This window comes from Equus caballus, chromosome 17, assembly GCF_041296265.1.
Source record: "Equus caballus isolate H_3958 breed thoroughbred chromosome 17, TB-T2T, whole genome shotgun sequence".
NCBI classification, from domain to species: domain Eukaryota; kingdom Metazoa; phylum Chordata; class Mammalia; order Perissodactyla; family Equidae; genus Equus; species Equus caballus.
In genome coordinates this window covers 28,812,941-28,839,320 of record NC_091700.1, presented here as the reverse complement: position 1 = coordinate 28,839,320, position 26,380 = coordinate 28,812,941, and the positions used below count along the sequence as shown (strand labels likewise).

At 37.5% G+C, this 26,380-nt stretch overlaps 2 protein-coding genes across 9 annotated transcripts in view; one reads left to right on the top strand and one right to left on the bottom strand.

Annotated features, from left to right (window-relative positions):
* Positions 1-11,009, top strand: part of ZAR1L (zygote arrest 1 like) — a 103,959-nt gene extending 92,950 nt beyond the window's left edge. Inside the window, exons 5-6 of the transcript XR_011427677.1 lie at positions 8,538-8,641; positions 10,389-11,009. The gene's annotated coding sequence lies outside the window, so the exon portion shown is untranslated. The remainder of the gene's footprint in view (positions 1-8,537; positions 8,642-10,388) is intronic.
* Positions 1-26,380, bottom strand: part of FRY (FRY microtubule binding protein) — a 404,013-nt gene that overhangs the window by 79,318 nt on the left and 298,315 nt on the right. For all 8 annotated transcript variants that reach the window (XM_070239478.1, XM_070239480.1, XM_070239479.1 and 5 more), the window contains 10 exons: positions 24,940-24,997; positions 23,754-23,845; positions 23,303-23,475; positions 22,046-22,206; positions 20,697-20,807; positions 16,514-16,668; positions 8,661-8,760; positions 7,500-7,671; positions 1,343-1,599; positions 717-863 (listed from right to left, as the gene is read on the bottom strand). In XM_070239478.1, coding sequence (XP_070095579.1) covers positions 717-863; positions 1,343-1,599; positions 7,500-7,671; positions 8,661-8,760; positions 16,514-16,668; positions 20,697-20,807; positions 22,046-22,206; positions 23,303-23,475; positions 23,754-23,845; positions 24,940-24,997 — 1,426 coding nt within the window. The remainder of the gene's footprint in view (positions 1-716; positions 864-1,342; positions 1,600-7,499; positions 7,672-8,660; positions 8,761-16,513; positions 16,669-20,696; positions 20,808-22,045; positions 22,207-23,302; positions 23,476-23,753; positions 23,846-24,939; positions 24,998-26,380) is intronic.

Below are 26,380 nucleotides of genomic sequence, written 5' to 3'. Positions count from 1 at the left end.
GTTTGTTTAGTTTTGAATTTTAAAAATAAGTATGGATTGAAGCTCTGCAGTGTTGCAGCCCCTGTAGTCAAACCTGAGGCCTGGAAGCTCCAGTGAGGCTTACGTGGCTCAAAACAGCAGGCAGGCAGGAAATCTCTCAGAAAAACCACTGGCACACAAACGCCAACTGAGTTAGGCTTCTAAAAGGGCTGTCGTTTTGTTGATCATATCACCTTTAAATACAAATACTAAATATCGGGCATCTCAGAAGGATTTCTCCCTGCTTATTTCTCTTTTCTACCATCTAAATTTGAAGAGAAAAACCTAGATATTCTGCATTTTTATTCTGTCTTAAGAGCATCAAGATGTAAACATGAAATATTTTTCTGAGTAATAATATAATGTTTTACTAGCTTCTCTTACATAATGGGTCTGAGGTTTATAGCAGGCAGTTTTTGGTAACTGTTAGAAAAATATCCATGCCTTAATTCATAGGTTTCTGTGTGCAAAGGCTTGGAAAGGGAAGGACAGAGGTGTCGCCAGGACATTGTTGCCTGCTTCTCAAGGGCAGAAGGGAGCTTTTCTGTAACAGCTAGACGAGCTCAGAGGAGAGGAGCGTGACTGACAAAATTTGACATCTCTATTTGACTTGGAGCAAAGAGCACATTCTGACTTGCAGATTGCAAATGGAAGCACCAGCAGCAATAATGACTCCTGAAAGTCCCAGGGACACTTACATAGGGCAAGAGAAGTGTGTCACTGCTGACCCCACACAGGCTGATCAGGAACTGCAAGGTGATCCTCAGATTGTTGCTCCATTTCTCGTTGTTGGCTAAAGCATTCCAAGCATTTTCCATTTCTGGTCCAGGAACTTCATCTCCATACTATAACAAATGAAATAAAAACTGGCTCAGAAGACACGTGGGAAAAATGTGAGGATGGAGAATATTTGATTAAAAGTTGTTTTAAGGGTCACAGCCATCTCAAAATCATAAGAAAGAAGAAACATGGCCATTCATCAGAAGGATGCCATTTTCTAGCAATTTATAATGCACAAATCAGTAATGCACAATACTTTACTCATATGATTTCAAAATGTTAGGCTTCTTGTTTTTATTTTTTGAATTGTGTTAAAATACACATAACATAAAGTTTACCATCTTAACCATTTTTAAGTGTTCAGTTCAGTGGCATTAAGTACATTCATACTGTTGTGCAACCATCACCACCGTCCATGCCCTATTTATGTGATTTACAGTGATAAATACCACTTTCCCTGGGTTTGCAGCACGGGCTTTGATTAACCCAGGGTTTTCTCGGATGATGGAGCCATGCTGTTGAGGCTTGTTTCTGCTGAGTTTACCTTGGCCGTCATGTACATGAGGTTATTCAGGACCAATGACGTAGCTTCCGGGGAGCCCCAGCCATTCCCTTTCAGCCCATGAGCAGCGGTCACTTCTCCTTCCCGGTCCTTGACGTCGTCCTCCGGGCTGCTGGGGCTTGACCCCGGGAGGAGAAGCCTGCTGTCCACCAGCTCGATGTTGTGCAGCCAGGGCAGCAGGTAGGTGAGCATGATCTGACGGCCATTTGGGTGCGTCGTGGGGAATCGCTGGCTTACCTCTAAAGAGTGACGGAGAGCTATACGTTATCTCATCAAAAGAAGCTAAAAGAGTAACATCAACTGACAGGTTGAACAGTGCCTTCCTTTTACAAGGCACTTTCATATACAGCAACTCTCAAGGCCACAAAATCTGAACACTGAGGCTTGTCCCCAAGCCTCTCCACACCTGGTGTTCTGTGGAGGAAAGTGAGAGCACACAACAGGAAAGCACAGGCTTGGTGAAAGTGGCACAAGGGGGAAGGCCTCACACATTCAAATCCACTGCTAGTGGAAGAGGCACATTAGCGTGGACAAAACAAGGGACTTGGACTCAGAAGGACATGTGATCAGATCCCAGTTCCTCACGTACTAGCTGCATGAGACTCTGGGTTAGCTACTTAAGCTCTCTGTCCTCACTTTCCTCATCTGTAAAATGGGGCCAATAGGGTCCCACATTGGGCTGTTGTGAAGATTAAAAGATATCCTCATAATGTATATAACAGGCTCAGCACAGTGCCTGTCATCCAGCAGGCTCTTAATAAACAGTGGTTAACATTATTATAACAATAACCATTCTGTTTCCACTGCACCAATATTTTACAAAGTGTCTTCCATGAACCATTAGCTGTTAAAAAGCAAGAGTGAACCTCTAGGAATAACAAACCCAGGGTGTGGACTCAGGTTCATGGTGTCTACTAGAAAACTGTCAACAATGTGGGAGGTGTGCTCCGTGCCGCACTTTGTTTTATGAAATAAGTGAACCAAAAGGGTAAAACTACATGTCCAGCTCAGTCATTTCACCCTTACTTTCTCTGCTAGCATTTCTGCATTGTTTCAATGCCGGCAGCACTTAATTGTATAATCTGAATAAGCTTTCTACAGAAATAAAAGCACAGCTTCATGTCTATGCTGCAAGCTCTGAAGTAATCTCTTATTTCTAATCTCTAGAGAAGGAAGGGACATTAGAGAGCTTGGTCTGATGCACTTGTTATTATCCAGGGTGGCTTGTAATCTCATTTAGAGAGCTGATGTCTGCTAAACAACAGAGGAACATGGATGCCAGGAATTACACCAAGATAATCCACTGGATCCCTGAAGCAGCAGCTTTAACTGATTTGGTCCTTTTCCTAAAATTACAATTGTTTTTTTTTCTGAGGAGGATTTGCCCTAAGCTAACATCTGTTGCCCATCTTCCTCTTTTTGCTTGAGGAAGATTGGCCCTGAGCTAACATCTGTGCCAATCTTCCTCTATTTTGTATGTGGGTCACCACCACAGCATGGCTGCTGCCTAGTGGTGTAGGTCTAGGCGCGGGAACCGAACCTGGGCCACAGAAGCAGAGCGTACCAGACTTAACCACTAGGCCACGGGGCCAGGCCCTACAATTGCAATTTTTTATTTTGAAGAATAAGAATATATTTAATGCTATGCCACAATAATCAGATAATGTTAAGCTATTATATTTCACAGAGGTCAAAATTTACTTAATTTCTAAACTTTATGGATGTGATGACTAATATGAACTTTTATGACACATATTCAGACCCTTATAAAATCAGAACATTCATATATTCCAACATACTGGGCCTTTTCTAGGTGCACGCTACCGTGCTAGGCACTGTGGAGACAGCAAAGACTAACGATTTGGTTCCTGCCCCTGAGGAGGAGGCTCTGAGACTTGTGGGCAAGGTAGAAAGTGACAAATGACACAAGAAAGGCAGAAACAGAGTGCTTTGGGCGTTTAGTGGAGGAAAAAGACTTCTGGTTACAGGGGCCAGCCCAGTGGTACAGTGATTAGGTTCATGTGTTCTACTTTAGAAGCCCAGGGTTTGCGGGTTTGGATCCTGGGCGTGGACCTACACACTGCTCATCAAGCCATGCTGAGGCAGTGTCCCACATACAAAATAGAGGAAGACTGGCACAGATGTTAGCTCAGGGACAATCTTCCTCACCAAAAAAAAAAAAAAAAAAACTTCTGGTTACAAAGATTCGAGGCACTTTATGACAAAAGAACTACTTACACTCTGCTAGAAAGGATCAGGACTTTGGAGAGGAATGAACTTTTCCAATCACAGGGAGAATCACTATTAAGAACACCTGTTGTCTTTTAACAGTAGTATAAAAAAATCAATAAACTTTTTGTAGCAATGATCACTTCTAACATCTTACAGAATTTGCTTATTTATGATGTTTATTACACCTTGTCTGTCGGACATAAGGTCTGAGAGGGTGGGGATGTCTGTCTGTGGTACCCCAGGCAGTAGATCGGGGCCTGGATTCTAGAGGTGTTTTTGAAGGGAGAAGGGAAAAAAAACACCAGACATGCAAACATCCCTCCCTTCACCCCTCCAGAAACAAATTAAGTAAAACGTGAGACCATGTCAGTGGGATGCTCTCTACATTTTCCAGCTCCTTTGGGAGGGACTTGAACAACTTGCCTGGCTACTTACAAGGAATTAAGTCATCTGAAATTATAGGCAATAAACATCTCACCACAGGATTTTTAATAGTAAAGGCAGTAAAAACAAGAGCTAGGAATCTATTATAACCTCCTTATTTTTCCAGGTTATTTTTAAAAAAAATATTCCTCATAAATCAAAATAGCCAAAAGGTCAATTCTTGAGGAAAACTTAGGTTGAACCTGCTTGCAACTCATTATATGAGCTTCTTTTCTTGTTAAATTTGCTGTACTATTTATCTCCTCTCTCCTCAACTGTCAGCCTCTCCTCCTTACTAGCTTCCCCCTCTTAGCTAAGAAATATGCTCAAATCTCACTCATCCTCCGACTCTGTGGCTCTGCCTTCTCTTTTTTTTCTTCTTTCTCAGCCAAGCCACTGAGATCTGGAAACTACTGACAATTACCAATGAATTACGATATCCAGGGGGTAATTTTTAGACCTTATCTTCTGGGATCTCTCTGCTCCATTCCAGGCTGTGGACTCACTTCCTCCTCTTAAATCCTTTTTTCTCAAGGGTTTATGAAACCCACCTTCCAGGTGTTCTCTATCCTCTCTGAACATGCCTCCATTCCCTCTCTGCTCCCTCACTCTTCCGTGGCCTGCTCCTCAAAAGTTGGGATGTTCTTTCTCTCACTCTGTGCTTTCTCCATTGTGATCCTACCTGTTCCCTTGCTTCTATCCCCTTCCATTCCGTGAGTCACTAGTGCTGACTCCAGTTTCTCTGTACTACATGGAGAGGTCTGACAGATGTCTAAATGCAACATCCTAAACTGAGCTCATGATCTATATCTCACCTTAAACCTCCTCTTCTCCCTCATAGCACACCAGGTACTCTCTTCTGTGCTCTCCTCAGTAGCTCTTGACTCTGGTCTCTTCTCTCCATTCTCACTGAGATGTCTTGGTTCAGACCTTCATAATTTCCTCCTTGGCCCACTATCATCCTTTCTCAACTGGTCTCCTTTAGTCTGGATGTTCTCTAATCCATCCTCCACACCACAGCAATCTTTCTAAGATGCATTCTGATCTTGTCACCCTCTCCTCTAGTTTGAAACTGATGAGTGGCTTTCATAACCCAAGCGGCTTGCTGAGAAGTCCTCACCTGTGCACAGGGCACTGAGGGGGTTTCAAGGAGCACATATAGAAGATCACTAGCCTGCAAACCCCTCAGGGTCCAATACAAGGCCTTCCGAGATTTGACTTTTGCCTCTGACTGTCCATGACCATCTCTAGTTGTCCCCCTTCCCTGCATGTTGTGTTAGCCACACTGACCACTATATAATCTCTCAAATGCATCATGCTATTTTATACCTCTAAGCCAATGCATATGCTATTTCCTTGGTCTGTTATGCCTATTTACTTGCCAACTGTAATGTCAACTACTTGTCTTCTTTGCAAATTCCTACTCTTCTTTCGAACTGCAGTTCAGACATCAACTTCTCTGGAAAGTCTTTCCTGATACTCCTGGCCTAATGACTGATTACTCTCTCATCTTCCATCTCATACACAGAGTGTGCTTTTTTTTTGAGGAAGATTAGCCCTGAGCTAACGTCTGCTGCTAATCCTCCTCTTTTTGCTGAGGAAGATTGGCCCTGAGCTAACATCCGTGCCCATCTTCCTCTACTTTATATGTGGGATACCTGCCACAGCATGGTGTGCCAAGTGGTGCCAAGTCTGGACCTGGGATCCGAACCGGCAAACCACGGGCCGCCAAAGTGGAACATGCTAACTTAACTGCTGCGCCACCGGGCTGGCCCCCAGAATGTGCTTTTTTTTATTGCACTTGCTGTACTGTATCATAATCATATGACTGCCATGTTTCTTTATTACTAGACTATAAACCTTTGATGGGAAAGACTGTTTTATTCACTCCTGTATTCCTAGGACCCAAGCACAGTGCCTGGCATATAGGCGATACTCACATCTTGGTTGAAATGAATAAAAATAAATTTTATTTCTCTGAGAAGAGAATTAATTTATCAAAAGGCTTTTCTTGAGTCCCTCCACTGTTTCAGGCACTCTGCAAGGATGTGACTAATGCTGCCTCAGATAGATGGAGTAGTTTTCACAGTAGAAGTAGATTTTAAATTCGATCTTAAGGAAGGTTGGGAGTTAGGGAGAAGGGCCATTTCCAGCAGAGAGAACAGCATCTACAGAACCAAGGATTTACAAAAAGGCCTGACACATTGGTAAAAGGCTAAGTGAGACTGGAGTAGAGGGTTCTTGGATGAAAAGGTGGAAAGCAGGTTTGGAAAAGCAGGTTTGTTATAGGTGAAATAATTCCAATTTTACAGTACTGGTTTTGGAGGAAGACATCCAGGGTTTAATTTTGGCTTGGCTGCTCCCAATGATTGAGCAAATCATTTAACGTCTCTAAGCCCTAGTTTCTCATCTGTAAATAGGGATGATAAAGTAGTGCTGGTGGTGGCAATAATTCCATGCCAGGACTGGGCTCACGGCTTGTTTATTAGCTCATTTTAATCCTCACACTCTATGAGGTAGTTATTATTGCAGATAAGGAAATGGAGTTTAGAGGTTCTGGGACTTGTCCAAGGTCCAACAGTGGGTGAACGGCAGGGCCAGGATGAACCCAGGCTGCCTGACTCCAGAGCCTCATTTCTAACCACTACACTGCTCATGGGGTTGTAGAGATTAAATGATAAATGAAATGTATCTAAAGGGCCTAGCATAGAGCCTGGCCCATATCAACCACTCAATAAATGGAAGCTGTTCTTATCAACAATTATTTTCAGGACAATTGGGCAGAGAAGCTTGAGTTGAGAAGTGCTGGACATATGTGGTTTTGCACAGCGGATGGATTGTAGTGTGGGGGATTGCAGTCAGGGATGTTAGAGGCAGTGGTGGGATGGGGGCACTGAAGAGGATCTGGACTAAGGCACTGGTGACAGAGATGGAAAAGGAGGATGAATTAAGAGTCAAAGTCAGCCTCTGACAAGGTGCTAAGGGAGCTTAGGCAGGAAGTTAATTGACATGTAATTCTTTAAAAATGGATTTTCACAAAAATTATTCACAAAGATTGCTTGTAAAGATGTGCAAAAATTAAACTCTCAACAACTTATATATTTAGCAACATACAAGCTACAAAACACCATCATTGTCACCAGCAACAAACAACTTACAGCGATTATATATATTAGAAGTTATACCATCCATATTTAATTTCTTTGGGAGATTTTACATATATAATATATGTAGAAGTATTATCCTTAACCTAAGTATCTTCGCATTTGTCCTATGTTTATTTATACCTAAATTGTTTTAAACATTTTTTTATATTTAAAGATATTCAAGAATTTGCTTGTATATGTAACTAGACTTAGCCCCAAACAATTTTGATTTACAAATTTAGCACCAATAATTTTGACTCTAAAATTAAACTAGAATTTGAAAAGATTATGTAGAGCAGAAATGATCACACACGTCATTATTAGCTACTGCACAGTACCTGAGAAGAGTGGGAGAGTGAGCTCAGGGTACATCCTGGCCAGTTCGCATGACAAGAGGGCTAGTGACACACTGTAGAGGGGTGGCAATGGGCCGTGTGTTCCATAGAGAATACTGCCAGGTCTCTGTTCAGCTACTTTCTTCGAGTATACAAAGAGCTTTGCTTCAAGGATCTATAAAGAGGTAGGAAAGTAAGAAACAGTATGAAAAAACATTGACTGGCTATCTCAGGAGTACAGCAGTCCCCTATTACCCACGGGGATATGTTCCAAGACCCCCAGTGGATGCTTGAAACCGTGGATAGTATCGAACCCTATATATACTATGTTGTTCCCCATATGTACTTATCTATGATAAAGTTTAACTTATAAATTAGGCACAGTAAGAGATTAACAACCATAACTAATAATAAAATAGAACAATTATAAATGTACTGTAATAAAACTGACCACAGATCTCAGCAATCTCAGCATACAATTTTTTTCTTTCCTTACTGAGTCGAAAACTTTTACCTTTTCACTTAAAGGAAGCACTTTACGGCTTCTCTTTGGCATATCCAAATTGCCGGCATCACTACTCTTGCACTTTGGGGCCATTATGAGGTAAAATAAGGGTCACTTGAACACAAGCTCTGTGATACTGCAACAGTTGATCTGATAACCGAGATGGCTCTGAGTGACAAATGGGCGGGTAGTGTATACAGCTGGACACACTGGACAAAGGGATGATTCACATCTTGGGTGGGATGGAGCAGGACAGTGAGAGATTGCATCATGCTACTCAGATGTCTTGCAATTTGAAACTTATAAATTGTTTATTTCTGGAATTTGCCATTTAATATTTTCAGACCGTGCTGGACTGCAGGTAACTGAAACTGTGGAAAGCAAAACCATGGATAAGTGGGGACTACTGTATTTATACTTAATAAAGGTTTTTAATAACAAAACTAATGAATGCATATTTTAATATAGGATTAAAGGTAAAGCATCAGTTAATTCCTGTGTTTACAAGATTATGTAATTGTTTTCTCACCCTTCAGATCCACTGGTGATATGCAGAAATGAATAAATGCATATCAATAAACAGAAATCCAGTGATCAACTATCATTTCTATTTTCTGTGCTCAAGGATAGAAGTTTCTATGTAAGTACATGATACGTGCCTGCATGAGCTGCATGGAGATTTCATAAATCTCTCTGTTGGTGTCAGAGGCCTTGAATAGAACAAGGTTTAACAAAGTCACTATGTCGAAGGGATAGTTCCTAAAAAAATAAACAGCATAGTTTATAAGACAGCCTGGCTAGTAATCTTGATAAATCATTCTCTCTCAAAATTTTAGATGGCACATTGACCTCAGTCACACTTATTAATGACATTCCCATGCCCATTTGGCCATTTTCCCCCCACATTTTTTTGCTGTTTATTAGTAGATAAAGGGAAGTGGCTCTATTTTTGTTTAAATATTGTCACACCAGGATAAACAAACACAAAAAATCTTTCTAGTGCAAACAGATTTTAATGAAAACCAAATACAAGCAGCAAGGACAGAAGACTATATGTCTAAATTTCTCAATAGTTCACTGACAATGTTTTCATTTAGTCCATCTAAATTTATTAAGCACCAAACATACACCAGGAACAACTGCAAAGTACTAATGACACTAAGTTAGTATGGCTGGTTCCGGTCCCTAAGGGAGGCTTACAGTATAGTTAAGAGACAAACTGCAGTCTAGTGATGATGAATGCTGTGATGGGAGTATCCACAGCATGCTACAGAGTCCTGACAAGGGACACCTATATCAGACTTGGGGTTAGGGAAAGTTTTTCCAAAGAGGGAACAAGTAGACAGAACCTTGAAGCACCAGGAGACATTAACCAGGCCATGGAAAGAGTAGTATGGGGACTGTTCTAGGCAGAGAGAACAGCATTTTGAAGGATTATAAGAATGAAACAGCAAGATACCTTCTGTAAAGGAAAGAATCTCTGTGTAGTAGACTGAGTGAAAGATATAAATAGAGAAACAGAAGGAGATGGGGATTAGGTGGTATGTGGGTTCAGAAGATGCCCAGCCTATGGACTTCATCCTAAAAGTTATGGAGATCCTACAAGATGTACAGTAGGGAAGTGAGGCAATGATGTTAGCTTTTGAGAAATCACTCTGCTGTTTGGAGAATGGGCTGTAGAAGGGTCAATATTGGAAGCTGTTACAATAATCCAGAGCATAACTGATGAAGACTTGCATTAGGGCAGGGACGGTAGAGACAGAAGGGAGGAGATGACTCTGAAAAACACTAAGGACATAAAATCAGCAGGATGTGGTAATTGATTGTGTGTGTGGGATGGGAGCTAGGGGAGAGTAGGAACGTGAGGAATGGGTTATGTGGCAATTAGCAGTATAATCTCATGGAATATGGAGATTAAATCCATTATTTTCCTTGCTACATAATAGTATTTAAAGATGATTTCTCTTTTGTATGTATTTTCTTAGTCTAGAGTGGAAAACAGGTCATAAATAGAAAACTCCTGGTGAGATAAACAATTAGTGAAAAGTGTATACGTAGGTGAGTGACTGATGTTTATTTTGAGGGAAACTTCAGACAGCAGAAGATAGCTTAGAGGTGAAAAAACATTGTTTTTCCTGTGGGTTCCTTTTTTGATCATATATAATTACATTGTCTAAGAAGTTTTGTTTTAGAAGAATCACCCTTCTAGAACGGCATAATCCTACTATGAATATGTGCCCATCTTACAGCAAGTTTAGTGAGAGATTATAGTGAGAATTGGTTAGACACACAAAAAAGGATTTTTTTTGCTTTTGATTTTTGATAGTAATCAAATTTAACTTAATTTATGATACTACTAATACATGAATACAATTTTCTTTTGAAAGATTCAAGCAACACAGAAGGCTGGAGGATCTCTCTGAAGATGGTTCACTCGCCTGACTGGCAAGCTGGTGCTGGCTGTAGGGGGGTGTATAGAATAAAATGTGGAAGTGCCCCATCTCCTTTCTCTCCACCAAGGTTAGAGGCAACCACCCGTTTCCAAGTATACATATATAATTATGTGCACCTAAGTACCCCTTCCCCAATACATAGAGTTTCAAACATAAATGTGATTATATGACCTACACGTATTGTTTGGAGATTAGCTTTTTCACTGAACAATGAGGCTCACTTTGTCTTCTTAATAGCTGCATAGAATTCCCTATTATGGGCGTACCATAAATAACCACTCTTGCGTGGACTCTGTGGTGTGACACCTAGATCTCCCATTCAGGACTGAGGCACTCAGCCCTCCAACTAAAGTGTTGGAGGCTGCTATCTCTGGCTGAATCCCTCTCTGGGAATTGCCTTCAGCCAAAGAGATTTGCCGAGGCCACATCATGCCTGCTCCCCAGCAGCAGCCCCTCTGGAATTGGTCGAGGTTTCTTTCCTCTGCTCAGTCCTACTTCACTTCTCCATAGATGTTAATCCCAAGGACATTTCCTAATAAATTTCCTGTACTCAAATCTCCATCTCAGAATCTGTTGTCTGGGGAATCTAAACTTTGACATGCATTGACACACATTTAAAGGCTATTTTCATTTTTTCACCATTATAATGCCATATATGGTGGTGGTCTAGCAGTTAATATTGGGTGTTCTCACTGCTGTGGTCCAGGTTCACTTCCTGGTCAGGAAACCACACCACCCATCTGTTGGTTGTCATACTGTGGTAGCTGCATGTTGGTGTGATGCTGAAAGCTATGCCACTGGTATTTCAAATACCAGCCGGGTCACCCATGGCGGACAGGTTTCAGTGGGGCTTCCAGACCAAGAAAGACTAGGAAGAAGGACCTGGCTACCCACATCTGTAAAAAATTTGCTATGAAAACCCTATGAATAGCAGCGGAGCATTGTCTGATACAGCACTGAAAGGTGAGAGGATGGTGCAAAAAAACTGGGCAGGGTTCTGCTGTGCTGTACAAAGGGTTGATAGGAGTTGGAATTTGCTTGATGGCACTAACAACAACAAATAATGCCAAAAACACGAAATGTGCAAGTATTTCTTTAGGACAGATTCCTAAAAGAAGTCATGTAGGGTCAAAGGGCACATTTAGAATTTTGGTAGATAATGCCATATTGTCCTCCAAAATGGCTTTACTAATTTGCACTCCAAAATGATTACTTTTCTAGAACTTTTATTTTTAAATGTACAAAAAAGCATGAGGTTGAGTTGTCAGACGGGAAATTGGGGAAAGCCCCCTAGCTGATGGTGGTGATGATTATAAGGAGCGATGAGCAACATTTATGTTATGATATGTTTACTTTGTGCCAGTTACTGTGCAAAGGCCTTTACCCAGATTTGTTATTTAATTTTCCCAAGAAGCCTGTGAGGCTTAGAGAAGTTAAATACTTGACCGAGGTCATGTAGAAGTAGTGGAACCTAGACTCCATCCTGGGTATGTTTGACTCCAAAGAATTCATGCTCTTATCCACAGTGCTATCGGCCTCCCAGACAGCCCACAATAGTACCTTTCATAGCTAGCCTAATTTGGAATTCTTATAAACTGTAGTATCTGGAAACCGACCTTTCTTACTGTGAAAGTAGAAAGGAAACTCTCTTCTGAGCCCTATAGTGGTAGAGATGTCTTACCTACATTGCTGTCTCTTACAATGAGATTTAATACATATATCTTTATACATAAGAACACTGGAAAACAATGCTGGAAAATATTGCTGGATCATTGGAGATTTAAATGCAGTAAAAGGGTAGACAAAAATCTTCCTCTCATGCAGGACTATGCACTTGACTAGGTAATCAGCGCATTCAATTAGCTGCTTAAGACTGAGCTATGGAATTTACGTGGAACAACAGTGAAAGGAATAACGCAGATACAGAAAACGAAAGAAACCCAGAGAAGGAAGAAATTAGAAAGATCTCAAATGAACAAAAGAGCACAAATAAAATATCTGTATGTAGATGATTAAAATAGGCTTAGAAACTAAATCTTACATCTTTCAGTATTTAATTAGCTGACATAGGCAGTGGAAGGGTAAAAGATAAATAAAGACAGCTGTGGTCATGCAGAATAAAAATAAAATGGTAAAATAAATATGAAAGGTAGATATGATTCAGAAAGTAAACAAGAAATAAAACTATTTTCAATCAGGAAGAGAGAAGATTTTGAAGAATTTGGGAAATACCCACTAGCTCTGGCTTATCTAGAGCTAAATGACAAAGCTCAGGATAACTATGAGGTCTTCTGAAGAGAAACGGATTTTACTAGTTGATAGAGGGGATTACATCATAAGCTTTTCACCTCCAATAGCTACTGAATAATAATAGTATTTACAAGGAGCTTACCATGTGCTAGGCCTTAGGTCAAGAAATTGGTTTTCTTATATCCTAACCCTGTTATCACCCTCACTTTACAAATGAGTAAGCATCTGTAGTAACTTGCTCAAGAGCACACAGCTTGATTAGAGGCAGAGCTGGAATTCAAACTCAAGACAGTACATTTCCAGACCCCCAATTCCCACACTCTGTGCTCTCCTGAAATACGCCAGCTGACTGACACGACCAGATGAGGCTATACATCGCTAGTGAGGGAGTGTGACTGGGATTCATGAACCATAAACTTCCCTCGTCTTCCTTGGTAATAGATGGATGCTATTCTGTCAAGAAATGTGGGGCCTTTACTTTTAAGAATTCAAGTTTGCTGGGCCTGATTCAAATTAGGAAAGATTTATAGAAAGTTAACAAGGCAAAACAGACATACCACAATGATAACAAAAACCACTTCCCAAAATAAACCCAACAAAATTCTTAAAAATTAAAACTTTGATCTTGTATATAATTCTAAAACATCTATTAAACATATTTTAGTAGTACGTTGGAGGGTAAGAGTAAAAACAATGGAATTCTTAAGTATTTAATTAAATATGAAGAGAATTCTGTTGAGTCACGATATTGACTGGAAATGGCCTATCTTTTAACACACAGTACACTATTTACCTGGATTTATAACCTTGGAAAGCCATTTAATCTCTTTCTCAGTTTCCTTATCTGTTCCATATTAATATAATTTGGAGTTGAGGGGAACGTCAATAAGAACATGCACAGAAGCCGAATACTTGTTTGAACTAATGCTGCCTGACAGGTGAGCTATTTTCTTTTGTGTTAAATTACAGTACTGAGCTGCATTTAATAGCTTTTAATCAAATATAAAACATATTTTATGAAAAATTCTTCAAAATTAGTATTACCAGTTCTACCATCACTTTCTACTTTTATCCTGACTTCCCTTGGTCCAGTTCAAGTTCCACTCTGACTTCCAAATCTCTCATTATCACCAGAGTCATATCATAGGTATAGTTACAGTGACAGTTTTGACTGGAGACCAGCAAGTTTACAACACACACACACACACACACACACACACACACACGAGTTCATTATAGAAATAAAAGCAACCAAAAGAGAAAAAAGTAGACAACCAGTTTTCCATTGTCACAGCTGATGAATATAGGGATTGATATATTAATTATGCAAAAATGGCTAATTTCCTCTTCTAAAATTAAAGGTAGAAATTTAATCAAGAGCATTTTTAAAAATGTTCAATCTTTTAGGTATTTTAAAGTCAATTATAAACGATTCCTTAATAAATGAATCTGCTTATAAACTGTCATATTCCTATAAAAATAAATCCAGTATATGAGCATTCCAATTGGAAAAGGAGGAGGTAATTATTTACTTTAAAAGTATTCTTTGCTTTAGAATATGACTTTTTAAACGAGTTACTGTATAGATAACTTTGAGAAATTTAAAATGTGATCCAGTTTATATGTGACTTTTCAAGAACATATTATTTCATAATACAAGGTATTTAGGGCTTTTTGAGAAGCAAACTTGCAGGAAAAAAATAAAGCAAAAGCTAAAACGCCAAAATTGCTTTTAAAAAAAGTACTGAAAACATTAGTGCAAAGATTGCTCAAACAAATCTGGAGGTTTGTCTAGACTACACAGACTAAGAATTTTTGAGAAAAGAGAGCAAATTTAGGCCACAGCTGAAACTTTAAATTGTGAACACACCCTGTGGTGAGAAATGACAGAAGTGTTGGCTACTGTCTTGGCAGGCAGGTCACGGCCATGGCAGTGCCTGGCCCTCTAACCTTCCTTCAGAATAGATGAGTGTGGTGAACGTAATTGACGTGCAACATTCGTCTAAGAAACCAAAATAGTTTAGGATAGTATCTTAAAAAATCTACTCTAAACACAGAGGGTTTTATGACTGAATATTTTTGTGATGGGAGGTATTACTGAAATTGAGAGTGTATTGCTAAATTCATAAAACATTTATTTGTGCTCCCTAAGGAAAAAAACTCTAGATTTATTCAGAGGAATATAGTGTGATATTTTACGAGGTGGCCATGCAATGAAATAAATTTGACTAGGATAGTTCAAACCAAGTTCACTGGGAGAAGGGCAGTGATGAGGGGAATCTTTTATTACTCTTACTTTTCTCAAAGAAATCCATGGTCCAAGTCATAGATTCTAAAGACATTTTTTAAAATCAAAAAGTCAGGTGAACAAGGGGCCGGCCTGGTGGCACAATGGTTAAGTTCACAGGTTCCGCTTTGGTGGCCCGGGGTTCGCCAGTTCAGATCCTTGGTGGGGACCTGCGCACTGCTAGTCAAGCCATGCTGTGGTAGGCATCTCACATATAAAGTAGAGGAAGATGGGCATGGATGTTAGCTCAGGGCCAGTCTTCCTCAGCAAAAAAGAGAATGATTGGCAGCAGATGTTAATTCAGGGCTACTCTTCCTCAAAAAAAAAAAAAAGTCAGATGAACAAAAATTTATTTTTAGAATGTCAGGATATCTGAAAATTAAAATTAAAAAAAACACTCCAGGGAAAGATATTTTCGCAAAAGTGTTATTTTGGTAATAGCCTATAGGTATAAACATTCTTTAGTAATGCTAACATCAGGAAATAAAACCTAACGTGAAATCAGATAGTTTAGATTATATTCATCTGCTATAACTTTTAGGGAGATTAAAGTGTATAACAAAAATTCCACTAGTGAGATTATAGGGAATGAAAGCTTTAGAAATGAAATGTTATCAACTATCTTTATAAAAGAAAGATAATTTTAAAGAGATACTTGTGTCTTTAAATAGCATGTTCCTTTTAGGTTTATTGAAGGTAGACATCTTCTAAAATTCTGTTCTTATTAATTTAGAGCTGTAATAGCTTGGAATTTAAAACGAATTCAATTTTATTCCCTTCATCCAGCAGCTAAAGGTAGCTATTTAAAATGTGGCATTTAATTAAAAAGGAAAATCAACAGTTTATATGAGTCTTTTCAGAAATAAACTTGAGCTGCCTTCTCTCAATTCCTAATACATACACTCTTTCTTGGAAATACCTTATGCAATGTGGAGTCTTCATTAGCCCCTTCATCTTAGCTATGAAATTATTTCACTCCATAAATGATAGTGCTGAATGACTTCACTGAATGACTAAATTATATAACTCGGGTGGTCGTTTTAAAAGTACAATCTATGGAACCCAGGGCACCACATTTTCTTTTCTTCTTTTCTGAAGTTTTGGACAAGGGGGATTTAACATTTTTAGGGTTGCTCCCTGGGTTTAATTTGGTCTCAAGATGGCTGAAGGGCTTACAGTTCACACTTGTCACAAACATTTCTAGAAGTTCCTTTAGTTACTTTCATGTGTCTTCTCTATCATTTTCAAATCCTGCTCAAATACTTCATTATGAATGTCTAGGCAATTAAAAAGGATGCTGTAACTACATGCCACTCTCCTGGTAGAATGAGAAAAATCAATGTAGCTGCGAACTTACAGGGAGTAAGATATCTGGTGGTGAAATATAGCCATTTTGTATTTCCTTAGAATTTACTCTGCTCAGATAATTGCAAAACAGTCAGCTCTCAATTATTCATATCATGAAGAGGAACCTTAATTGTACTTGCCTCTGACCATACTTTCCACTTAAAAGAATTCATACCTGCTTCCACACACGGTTGCTATGGCTTTGAAGCAGCCAGATGCAAGTTGGTAGGACCCTGTGTAGCATCGGTCAATTGCCCAATTAAAAAGATTTATTTGGTCAGGATTAAGTTCCAATAGCAAGACAACAACTTCACAGCCAAGTTGATGAACCTGAATACAGGGAGAAAAGCGATTATTCGAGTTTAATTGAAGATTATTCCAGAGAAAGACACAAAATCAAGCTTAGCTACTATAAGTTGGGTAAGACGAAAGTGAAGACTGAGCATTCATCTTGATTAATTTTTATCCTATGTATTCCTCTTTACTGGGATGCGTTACAACTGAAAACTGAAATGTATAAATGAAATTTGACTCAGTAAATCTGTCGTACAGGGTCTTTCATTCTCAATTTTTAACTCAAAAAGGTGATGAAGACTTTATTTGCAATGCTTCTTTTCATATTTAAAATATTTTTGAAAAATACATGTATTTGGTTAAAAAGTTAAATATACGAAAGGATAGCCTTTATACACGCAAAGTCTTTTAAGGAAAAAAATCAGAGGGAATATGTTTATAAGGCTTGATTACTAAATATATTGTGTAAAGCTTAGCTGGCAATCTTTTAAAAAGAAATACAGTATCAATAAACTCTTCTTAATCAGAGACTTGTATAAAAAAGATCATCACACTAGATAGAATTAATAAGATCCTTAATCGATGATTCCTGAAGCTACTGTCAAACACTGGATGGGCACATTTGTCCGCCTGAGGGTTACTGTAAATATGCACTAAGAACATGATTACCCTTCAACCTTGTTCCCAACACAGACACAGAGGAAAAGAAGTTAATCTTGTTAGTTTCCTGTTTTCTTGTTTAACCTGAGGGGTGACTCGGGGGTCATAGGATTTATGAGCTTGTTTTGCAGAAGAAAAAGGATGCCTTTAAGGAAGATATGATCACCAGATAACCAGCCCCCAGGTGCCATTGAGGCCTAAAAGTCTGAGTACCCAAGGGCTTATCTGGAATGAAAGAAACGTGGATTTCTCCTTTGTTTCTCTGAAACTCCTCCTCCAAAGCTCCTTAGCTCTATAAAACCCTCTCCTTTCTTCTTTTGTTAACAAGAATTTGAGAGAACCTATCCTCCTGACTTCTCAGTTTGGCCAATTCAGAACAAACCTTTCTCCATCTGCAAGTACCGTGTCTCAATGAGTGGCTTACTGCCCATCGCACATGAATTTGAGATTAAGAGGTTCAGTATCACTTGGAGGCTATATTCTTCTCAGAAAGTAACATTTTCCTGCCTCCTCCTGGAGTTATCCACTCTCTTGCCAGTTGCAACCAGGTGGAGAAGGAAAGAGTCTGGCTTGCTTTTTGTTTTTTACTACAGGGTGTGGGCCAAGATGGGAGCAATATTCTAAATGGATGGTCGAACATCATCAACCTAATTCCCCAGGGGCTGAAGTAATTAGTAGCAGATAAAAGCTGATGATACTATTGCAAAGGATTCAAAAATATTTCATTAAAAAGTTAGTTCAACTTGAAAAGAAAATCAGCAAGTTTTCATTGCACTTTAGAAACTTTATACTGAAGTATAAAATAGATGGTATATAATTCACACGTAAATAATGAGCTATCTTAACTGGACACACGAAAGTGAAAAAACCAGACTACCAGCACTTTTGAAGCTTGCCTTGTGTATTCTCTTAATCACTCTCTTTCCTCCTCAAAAGTAACCACTGTCTTGGCTTATACCACTATTGGTTAGTTTGGGCTGTTTTGAACTCTCTGTAAATGGAATTTTACAGGATATAATTTTGTGTCTGTTTTCTCTCACTCAACTTATGTTTGAGAATCATCTACATTCATTCATTTTCATTGTTGTATAGCATTCTAATTTATGATTACTCCACAATTTATTCATTCACTATTGATGAACATCTGGGTTGTTTCCAGCTTTCTACTTCATAACATGGCTTTGAATATTTTTATACATGTCTTATGTTGCACATACTGAATGTATACACAGGAGTGAAATTGCTAGGTTATAGGGTAAGCTATGTTCAACTTTAGTAGATAATGCCGATCAGCTTTCCAAAGGGGTTATTTTGGTTTATACTCTCTGTAGCATTGTATGAGAGCTCCTGTTGCTCCATTTCCTCATCTACATTTGGTATTGTCAATCTTTTTAATTTTAGCCATTCTGGTGGATTAGAGGTAGTATCTCATGTGGCTTTAGTTTGCATCTCTCTGATTACTAATGAACTTGAGAACCTTTTCTTATGTTTGTTGGCCATTTAGATAACCTCTTGTAAATTGCTTAAGTCTCTTGCTGATTTTTCTATGAGTGTCTTTATCTTATTTATTTGTTGGAGTTCTGTATATATTCCAAACAAGCATTCTGTTGGTCTTATATTGCAAACATCTTCTTTCACTCTGTGGCTACCCTGTTCATACTCTTAATGGTGTCTTTTGGTGAATGGAAATAATTAGTCTTTCTTTATGGTTAGTAACTTTTGCATCCTGTTTAAGGAATCTTTCCCTAACCCTAGGGATTAAGATATTCTCCTATATTATTTTCTAGAAACTTTAGTTTTTTAGCTTTCACATTTAGATCTATAATCTAATTTTTTCTTTTTCATGTCTGATATCTTATTTTTTCTATTCTAATGCATTGGCTAGGATCTTTAGCATAATGTTGACAGAAGTGGTGAAAGTGGGCTTCATGGGTCATTTTAATCTCAGGGAAAACTTTCAATATTCACTATTAAGTATGATGTTCACTATAGGTTTTATTTTTTTTTTTAAGACACCATTTATCAAGCTAAGGAAGTTCTTTTTTATTCTTAATTTTATTAGGATTTTCTCTCATGAATGGACATAGGATTTTATTAAATGGTTTTTTTGCATCTATTGAGATGATCGTAAGATATTTCCTTCTTGAGACTCTATTAATATAATTAATATACTAAAGAATTGACAGATATTTGAATATTAAATCAATCTTGCAGTTCTTGAATAATTTCAACATGATTATGATGAATTATCTTTTTTATCTATCACTGAATTTAATTTTCTAATATTTTGTTTAAAGTTTTTGTATCTATGCTCATGAATAAAACTGCCTTTTAATTTTCTTTCTTGTTAAATCCTTGTCAGGTTTTAGTCAAGGTTATGCTAGTCTCATAAAATACGTTGGAATATATTTCCTCTTGAGCTGTTTTCCCTTGAAGGACTTATATTAAGTCAATGCAATTTGTTCCTTAATTGTTGAATTTATCCTTAAAGGCATCTGGTCCTAAAGTTTCCTTTGTGAGAATTTCAATTACAGATTAAATTTCTTTATAACTTATATGACTATTCAGATTTTCTTTTCTTCTTGTGTTTTTCTAGGAATTTATCTATTTTATCTAAATTTTTAAATTTATCAGCACAAAGTTATTTCTATGTTCTCTTTTATTTTTAATATCTGTAGCATCTGTAGTGATGCCCTCCTTACATTTCTGATGTTGGTGACATGTGCTTTCTCTCTCTTTATTGGACTTGCTATGGATTTATTAATTTTATTAGTCTTTTAACAAACTCAACTTTTTGCTTAAATACTCATTTCTATTAATTTTTTTCTCTTCATTAATTTCTACTCTTATTGCTATTATTTCCTTCATTGTACTTTTTTTGAGTTTGATATGCTATTCTTTTTCTAACTTCTTAGGTCATTGGTTATCAGCCTTTTTTCTTTCTAATATATGGATTTAAGGCTATACATTTCATTCTAAGCAGAAGCTTTATTTACAGTCCACAAGTTCAGTCTGTAGTATTTTCATTATTCTTCAGTTAAAAATATTTTCAGTTTCTATGTTATTTATTCTTTCACTCACTGGTTATCTGGAAGAGCATTTCTTAATTATCTCTTTATTATTCATTACTAGTTTAATGATTAGAGAATGTAAACTGTGTCATTTCAATCATTTGATCTTTGTGGAGACTTGTTTTATGGCTCAGTTGGTTGTCAACTTTGGTATATGTTAGTGTTTTTTATCCTGATGCATTATAGTGTAATGTGAACAACATATAAACCTACACTTCTGTGGCTGATGTGTGAAGAGACTGTGTTACGAACAATGCTTATACACCTCAGTAACCCAGCTGAGGGAGAACAACCAAGACACTTAAAAACAATGTATTTTTGGCCAGTACTTACTCGTAAATCTTGACAAGCCAGAATGTTGTCAAGCCACTTATATAGGTAGCCATCTGGGGAAAGGCCCACGTTGTCAAACACTGGGCCACAGCACAACACTGCTGACATTGCCTGATAACAAAACACAACAAAACCTGTGAATGTAACCTGCAAAGACCTTATGGTAGGCAACTGACTTTATAAAACATAGCTACCAGATTTATAAATGATGAGGGTCTTTGAAAGCAGTTATTTCCACAAGATTTTAAAGGATTCCTCAGGAGATTCAATAAAGAACACCAGATTCCTAATTTGGGCTCTTTTTATAAGAGTTAAAAACCCATAAATTTAACTTCATGGTCATGCAATTTTATGATTATAACAAATCTTTATGACAAAAGAGTACGATGTTGAAAACAAAATGACCATTTCACAGTATTTATAAATAAACTTACCTTCAGTGATTTCAAATGAATGAATTCTGCATGTAAGATAAATTTAGCTTTTCAAATTTTGTTTTGACGACAAATATTTGACTAATGTACTGAACTGACAAATTTGACAATATTTGACTAATGTACTACATTGACAACCTATGAAAAATATGGAAATAAATAATCATGATTCTTAATCAGAGATAAAGAAAATAAACTTCAGTTCCTCTGAGGGGAGGATGAAGCAAGAGAAGGTAAGAGAAGGGAGATCTTGATTAACTGTCATTAGTGGGTCCCAATGACTACCAGGGCCATGCTTTAAATTAGCTCCATTGAGGCAAAAGTCAACCTGAGATTCAATAACTTCTGGTATATATGACAGAGCTGATATACAGTTAATTTTCTCAAGGAAATTAGGCTGTAAGGAATCACGCTTCTGAAAGTTTTGAACAGTCCTAGCAGTGTAGAAATTTATTTTGGGGAGTCTTCTAGGATAGGGGGAGACTAGAAAGGGAATGTGGCTTTTAGCAGGTTTTGAACTTGAGGTAACATATATATATATCAGGTTGGAAGTTAATTGGCAAGACAACTACTTAAAGGGTAAATAAGCAAAAACAGATAGTTTTCATATAGGAGAAAAATTAGATAAAAGTGGGAGCTTGGAAAAGATTTGCAGCTTGAAATTGTGAGCACAACTGAAATATTTGTATATTTATACACAGCTACCTATCTATGTTTATGTGTATATATTTTGGAATTTTTAAAGTCAGCTTATGTATTTATATACGTGTGTGTTTGATTTTTTTGCATATGCACTTATATTTTATCATATCATATTATTTATTTTAACCTTATTTATTTAAGGCATGGTTGTCAGTTTAAGGAAAGAGGCCATTGATCTGACAAATGTCATTCAGTGAGGCAAAGGTGACCTACCTTTAAGGCACAGTACTGGTACCTCGTAATCTGATGATTTCTATCACTGTAACGATCCAGAGGAGTGAACATAATGCTGAAGGGTCCTGCCCACTGGCTAAACAAGATGAAAAGATGGTGCCTCAGGCTTTGCTGGGGGAAGAGAAATCTTCGGTGGTGAACTAGAGAGAAAAACACAGAGTTAAGGGTCTGCCAGACTGAAAGTACAGTGAATACAGTTTATGTCACTATTATATATAATTCTTAAGTTTTGGGGAAAAGAATAATTTCATTTCCTAACTCAAGTTTTCTTTAGGCAATGAAACATGTATTTAAAAGTCAAGCTTCATTTTCTTTCTAAGTGTATCCTCTTCCTCTCCTCACGTTGCCGTCACTAGCACCTTGTCTCAGAGCGGAAGCAGAGATAGAAAATGGACTCACAGACACTGTTTTCTAATCAATGTCTAGAAACGGCAACACCTTCCGCTCAGCAGCTGCTTACTCACAAAATGTTCTCTAGACTACTGCTGCCTGGGTTTAGGAAGAACTGTGAAATATAATGTATAGACTGTCTACTTTAAACAGGCATACTTTAACCGAAGAAGTCAACTCAATTTAGGGTCATCAGAGATGAGGAGAATTGGTAGGAAGTAGGTTATATAACATCAAAATAATGAAAAAGTAGAAACAGTTGAGTTGTGGCTTTTTGCAACTATGTTCAAAACTTTTAATTACAGTAATTCATTTTCCCACAAACTAACCAGCTATTTTTCTTCTCTATGTTTTTATTAGATGAAAACGTTTCACACTCATTTGCTCTGTGAAAAAGAATTCTCTCTTAATAATATTTATTAAACTATATAGAATTCTATATAATGTGTTGATTAGAGAGTATCAAGAGCAGAAATACGCTGAGATTACATGTTCATAGATTCGCACAATCAGACAATGAAAAAAACGAAGCCTCTGTGAATGTTCCCTCTGAATTACTTCCTTCCCATGGAAATCACACAGGTTCATTCTTTAGATGGGAACCAAAACAAAGAATAGAAATAATGACAAGCACAAAGCCAAATTTAATGCCTATTGTTCCCTTTCCAACTCTGTGCTGAATCACTACAATCTGTTCCCATGTGTATTTCCAAGAAAATTTCGAAACAAATAAACGATCCCATCCCAGATCTGCATACAGTGGGATTAAAGAGGAAAGCTCAGTAATGAAGAACACAAATGGTTTCTCAACCGTGAAAGGTAACTCGCGGTGATGCGTCACTCTACCTGGAACGCACTGAATCAAGTTGGCGACCATCGCACTGAAATGTGCCCGGATATCTTTAAGAATTTCAACTTCTTTGTCATTTTCAGCTTCTAGGAGCATGCGGGTCAGGTCCACATATTCTAAGAACAAAGCTCCAAGGGCTAATGTATCCCGTTCTAAGGCCCCATTTGTGCTGGAATAAAAGGAAATTAAACTTTCAGATGGTTAGTCATTATGTCAAAGTAGCACAGGCTTCGTGGAAAAGAAGATTCACTGTCAGAATTCACACACTAAATTTGTTCTTGACCTATCTGCAGTGTAAATAGGATATGAAGAAAACCCAACAAGCTTTTTTGGACTTTTCTGAGTAAAAGAAAGGGAGGGAGAGAGGAAAGAAAGAAAGAAAAGAAGAGAGTGACGAAAAGACCAGTTTGGTGAGGAGAGATGAACTTGGTAGAATTTTGACCCTACCTGTCACTTATTACACCAGCATCAGCCAAAAGTTCAAAAATTCGAAGTAACTGTAGCCTTAACAAGTCTCGCCGTTCTCGGCGTTTCTTGTTCTGTGTAGAAAGAGGTAATACCACTTATAGATGCGGGCAAAACAATATTAATTTTGCTTTAGGAAACTGTATTAAAGGCATAATCTAGTCATTTTCCATTTTCTAAGCATAAAAGACAAAACATATTTTTCTTTCTTCCTAATCCTTGGAGAAAATGCTTGCTATTACAGGCTGTAAGAGAAACAGATCATAAGTGGGTCAATAAATATTTATAAGGTGGAAATATTGAGAACTAACAAGCCTCATTTCCTAGATGCTCCCAGCATCTGCGGAGAGCCTGAAGCATCTGAAACAAGTGCAAGGGGATCACGGATGCTAATAATCTTGCCAATTCTGGTCACAAAGGGAATACTGTTTGTTTTTACTCAAACTGCTAAATTTCTGCCACTTCTTATATCGTATCTACTATATGGGAAGCTTCTTTTTTAGTCTTATTCTTTTTTTATTTTTTATCCTGCTCCATTATAAAGTTTATTCTTTTCAGAGTTCACTTCAGGGAAGATAATGTTGAGAAAAATGCCTCACATGCCAGATGAAACCAATAATATGCTTTTTTTTTGGTGAGGAAGATTGTCCCTGATCTAACATCTGTGCCCATCTTCGTCTATTTTGTATGTGAGATGCTGCCACAGCATGGCTTGATGAGTGGTGTGTAGGTCCACACCTGGGATCCAAACCTGTGAACCCCGGGCCGCTGAAGTAGAGTGTGCAAACTTAACCACTAATGCCACTGGGCCATCCCCCAAATAATATTCTTGACCATCCAACTCCTTGTAAAAAATAAGCAAACAAACTAAAAACCAAAATTCAATCAATTCAAACCTCCTGCAAAAGAATGTAACATCTTAACATATACATGACTATTTAGTAGTTTTTCTTTCATAAGTTAAGGACAAAATCTTTTAAAATAGGAATCATATTATACTAAATATTCAATAAATACTGAAAAATAATGAAGACAAAAAAAGTTAAAATATTAAGATTCATTGTATGTTGAGGTATTTATATATTTTTAGGGGAAACTACTGGCTTTGATTTAAATTCACACCATTGTCCAAATAAACCAAGGTGTTTATTTAAATTCAAAATCTTACCTCTGGTCTTCGTTCCAGAGCTTCTTTCATTAATGGATGAAGTTCTTCTACCAATTCTCTACAGAGGAAAAAATGTCAGCATTTGGAATTCATTATTATTGACACCAAACTTGTCATCAACTATATGCATTCAATCCTAAATCATCTGTTCTTTTCACTTTGCTTCTGGCATCAAAATTTCTCCTGGCCTCTCCTTTTCCCAATCACATGGTGAACTAGGTATTGGCCTATACTTTGTATTATAGGTCTTAATCTCAGTGCTCCATATATAATTTTGGCTCAATACATGTTTGCTGACTTGATTTTGATTTTCTGTTCTGGAGACCTCAATGACAAAAAACCCCCATATGAAAAATTAAACAATATTTTGTAAGTGCTCACTAAATTCAGAGCACTTTACAGGCTGTGGGACTGAAGATAAATAAAATTAAGTCCCTGCACAGAAGAAATTTTCAGTCTAATTAGAGCCAAAGAGACAGGTGCAATTACTATGGCACTACCTTTGGGATCTGTGCTCAGGGGACTGACTTACAGTTGATTTTAAAATGAAGTCTTTTTGGAATTTCAGAGATAAATTCCTTTATTTGAATTAAATGATAAATACAATTTATGGCAAGTACTATAATAGTGAGGTTGTCATCAAAACCTTTTTTTCTTCTGTAGTAAAAATAAAAGTTTGATCATGTTAATGTATATTTTGTATTATATATATACATACTTCATCTGTCCCCATTATCTGCAGTTCTCAGCCTTATACCTGCTACTCTAATTATTTGTCTTCTTCAGGAAATAACTTCTGAACTATGTCAAAACAGAAAGAATTATGAGATTTAGCATGTCGCTAGGTATTTTGTCTAGAGTCTAGCTCCATGTCTGAAACCTTGTATTTTCTGGTAGTATATTTTGTGCTTTTAGATATCACCCTCCAGGGAAATCCAAAGACAGGAAGGTAAACTCTATGCCCTTCTGCACTGAGAGAGAGAAAGCCTGCATGCCCTTCCAGATTTCTCCAATACAGATGCTAGAATTTCTTCATCAAAGAAATGGAAATACTACTAATGGTCTCTGTCTAATAGCAACCATCTTCTGAATATTTACTACATGCATTTTTACATTTAATCTTCTCAATAAATCTATAGTTTCTATAATTATACCAATTTTTCTTTTTTTATTAGATGGATATGCTTTATTTTTATTTATTATACCAATTTTACATGTGAGAGAACTGAGGCCAGAGACATTAAGTTTTCCAGACCCACGTGCCTAGTAAATTGCACAATCTTACCCACCCCTAGGAATACTGAGATGGTAAAATATGCAAAAGAGCCTTAGGTTCTTTGAGAAAGAAGTTAATTCCAGGAATCGTTATTATTATCTTCTTGTAGGATTTCTGTATGATGTTTTTGTCTTGACTAATTACCTAATAACTAGTAAAACACTG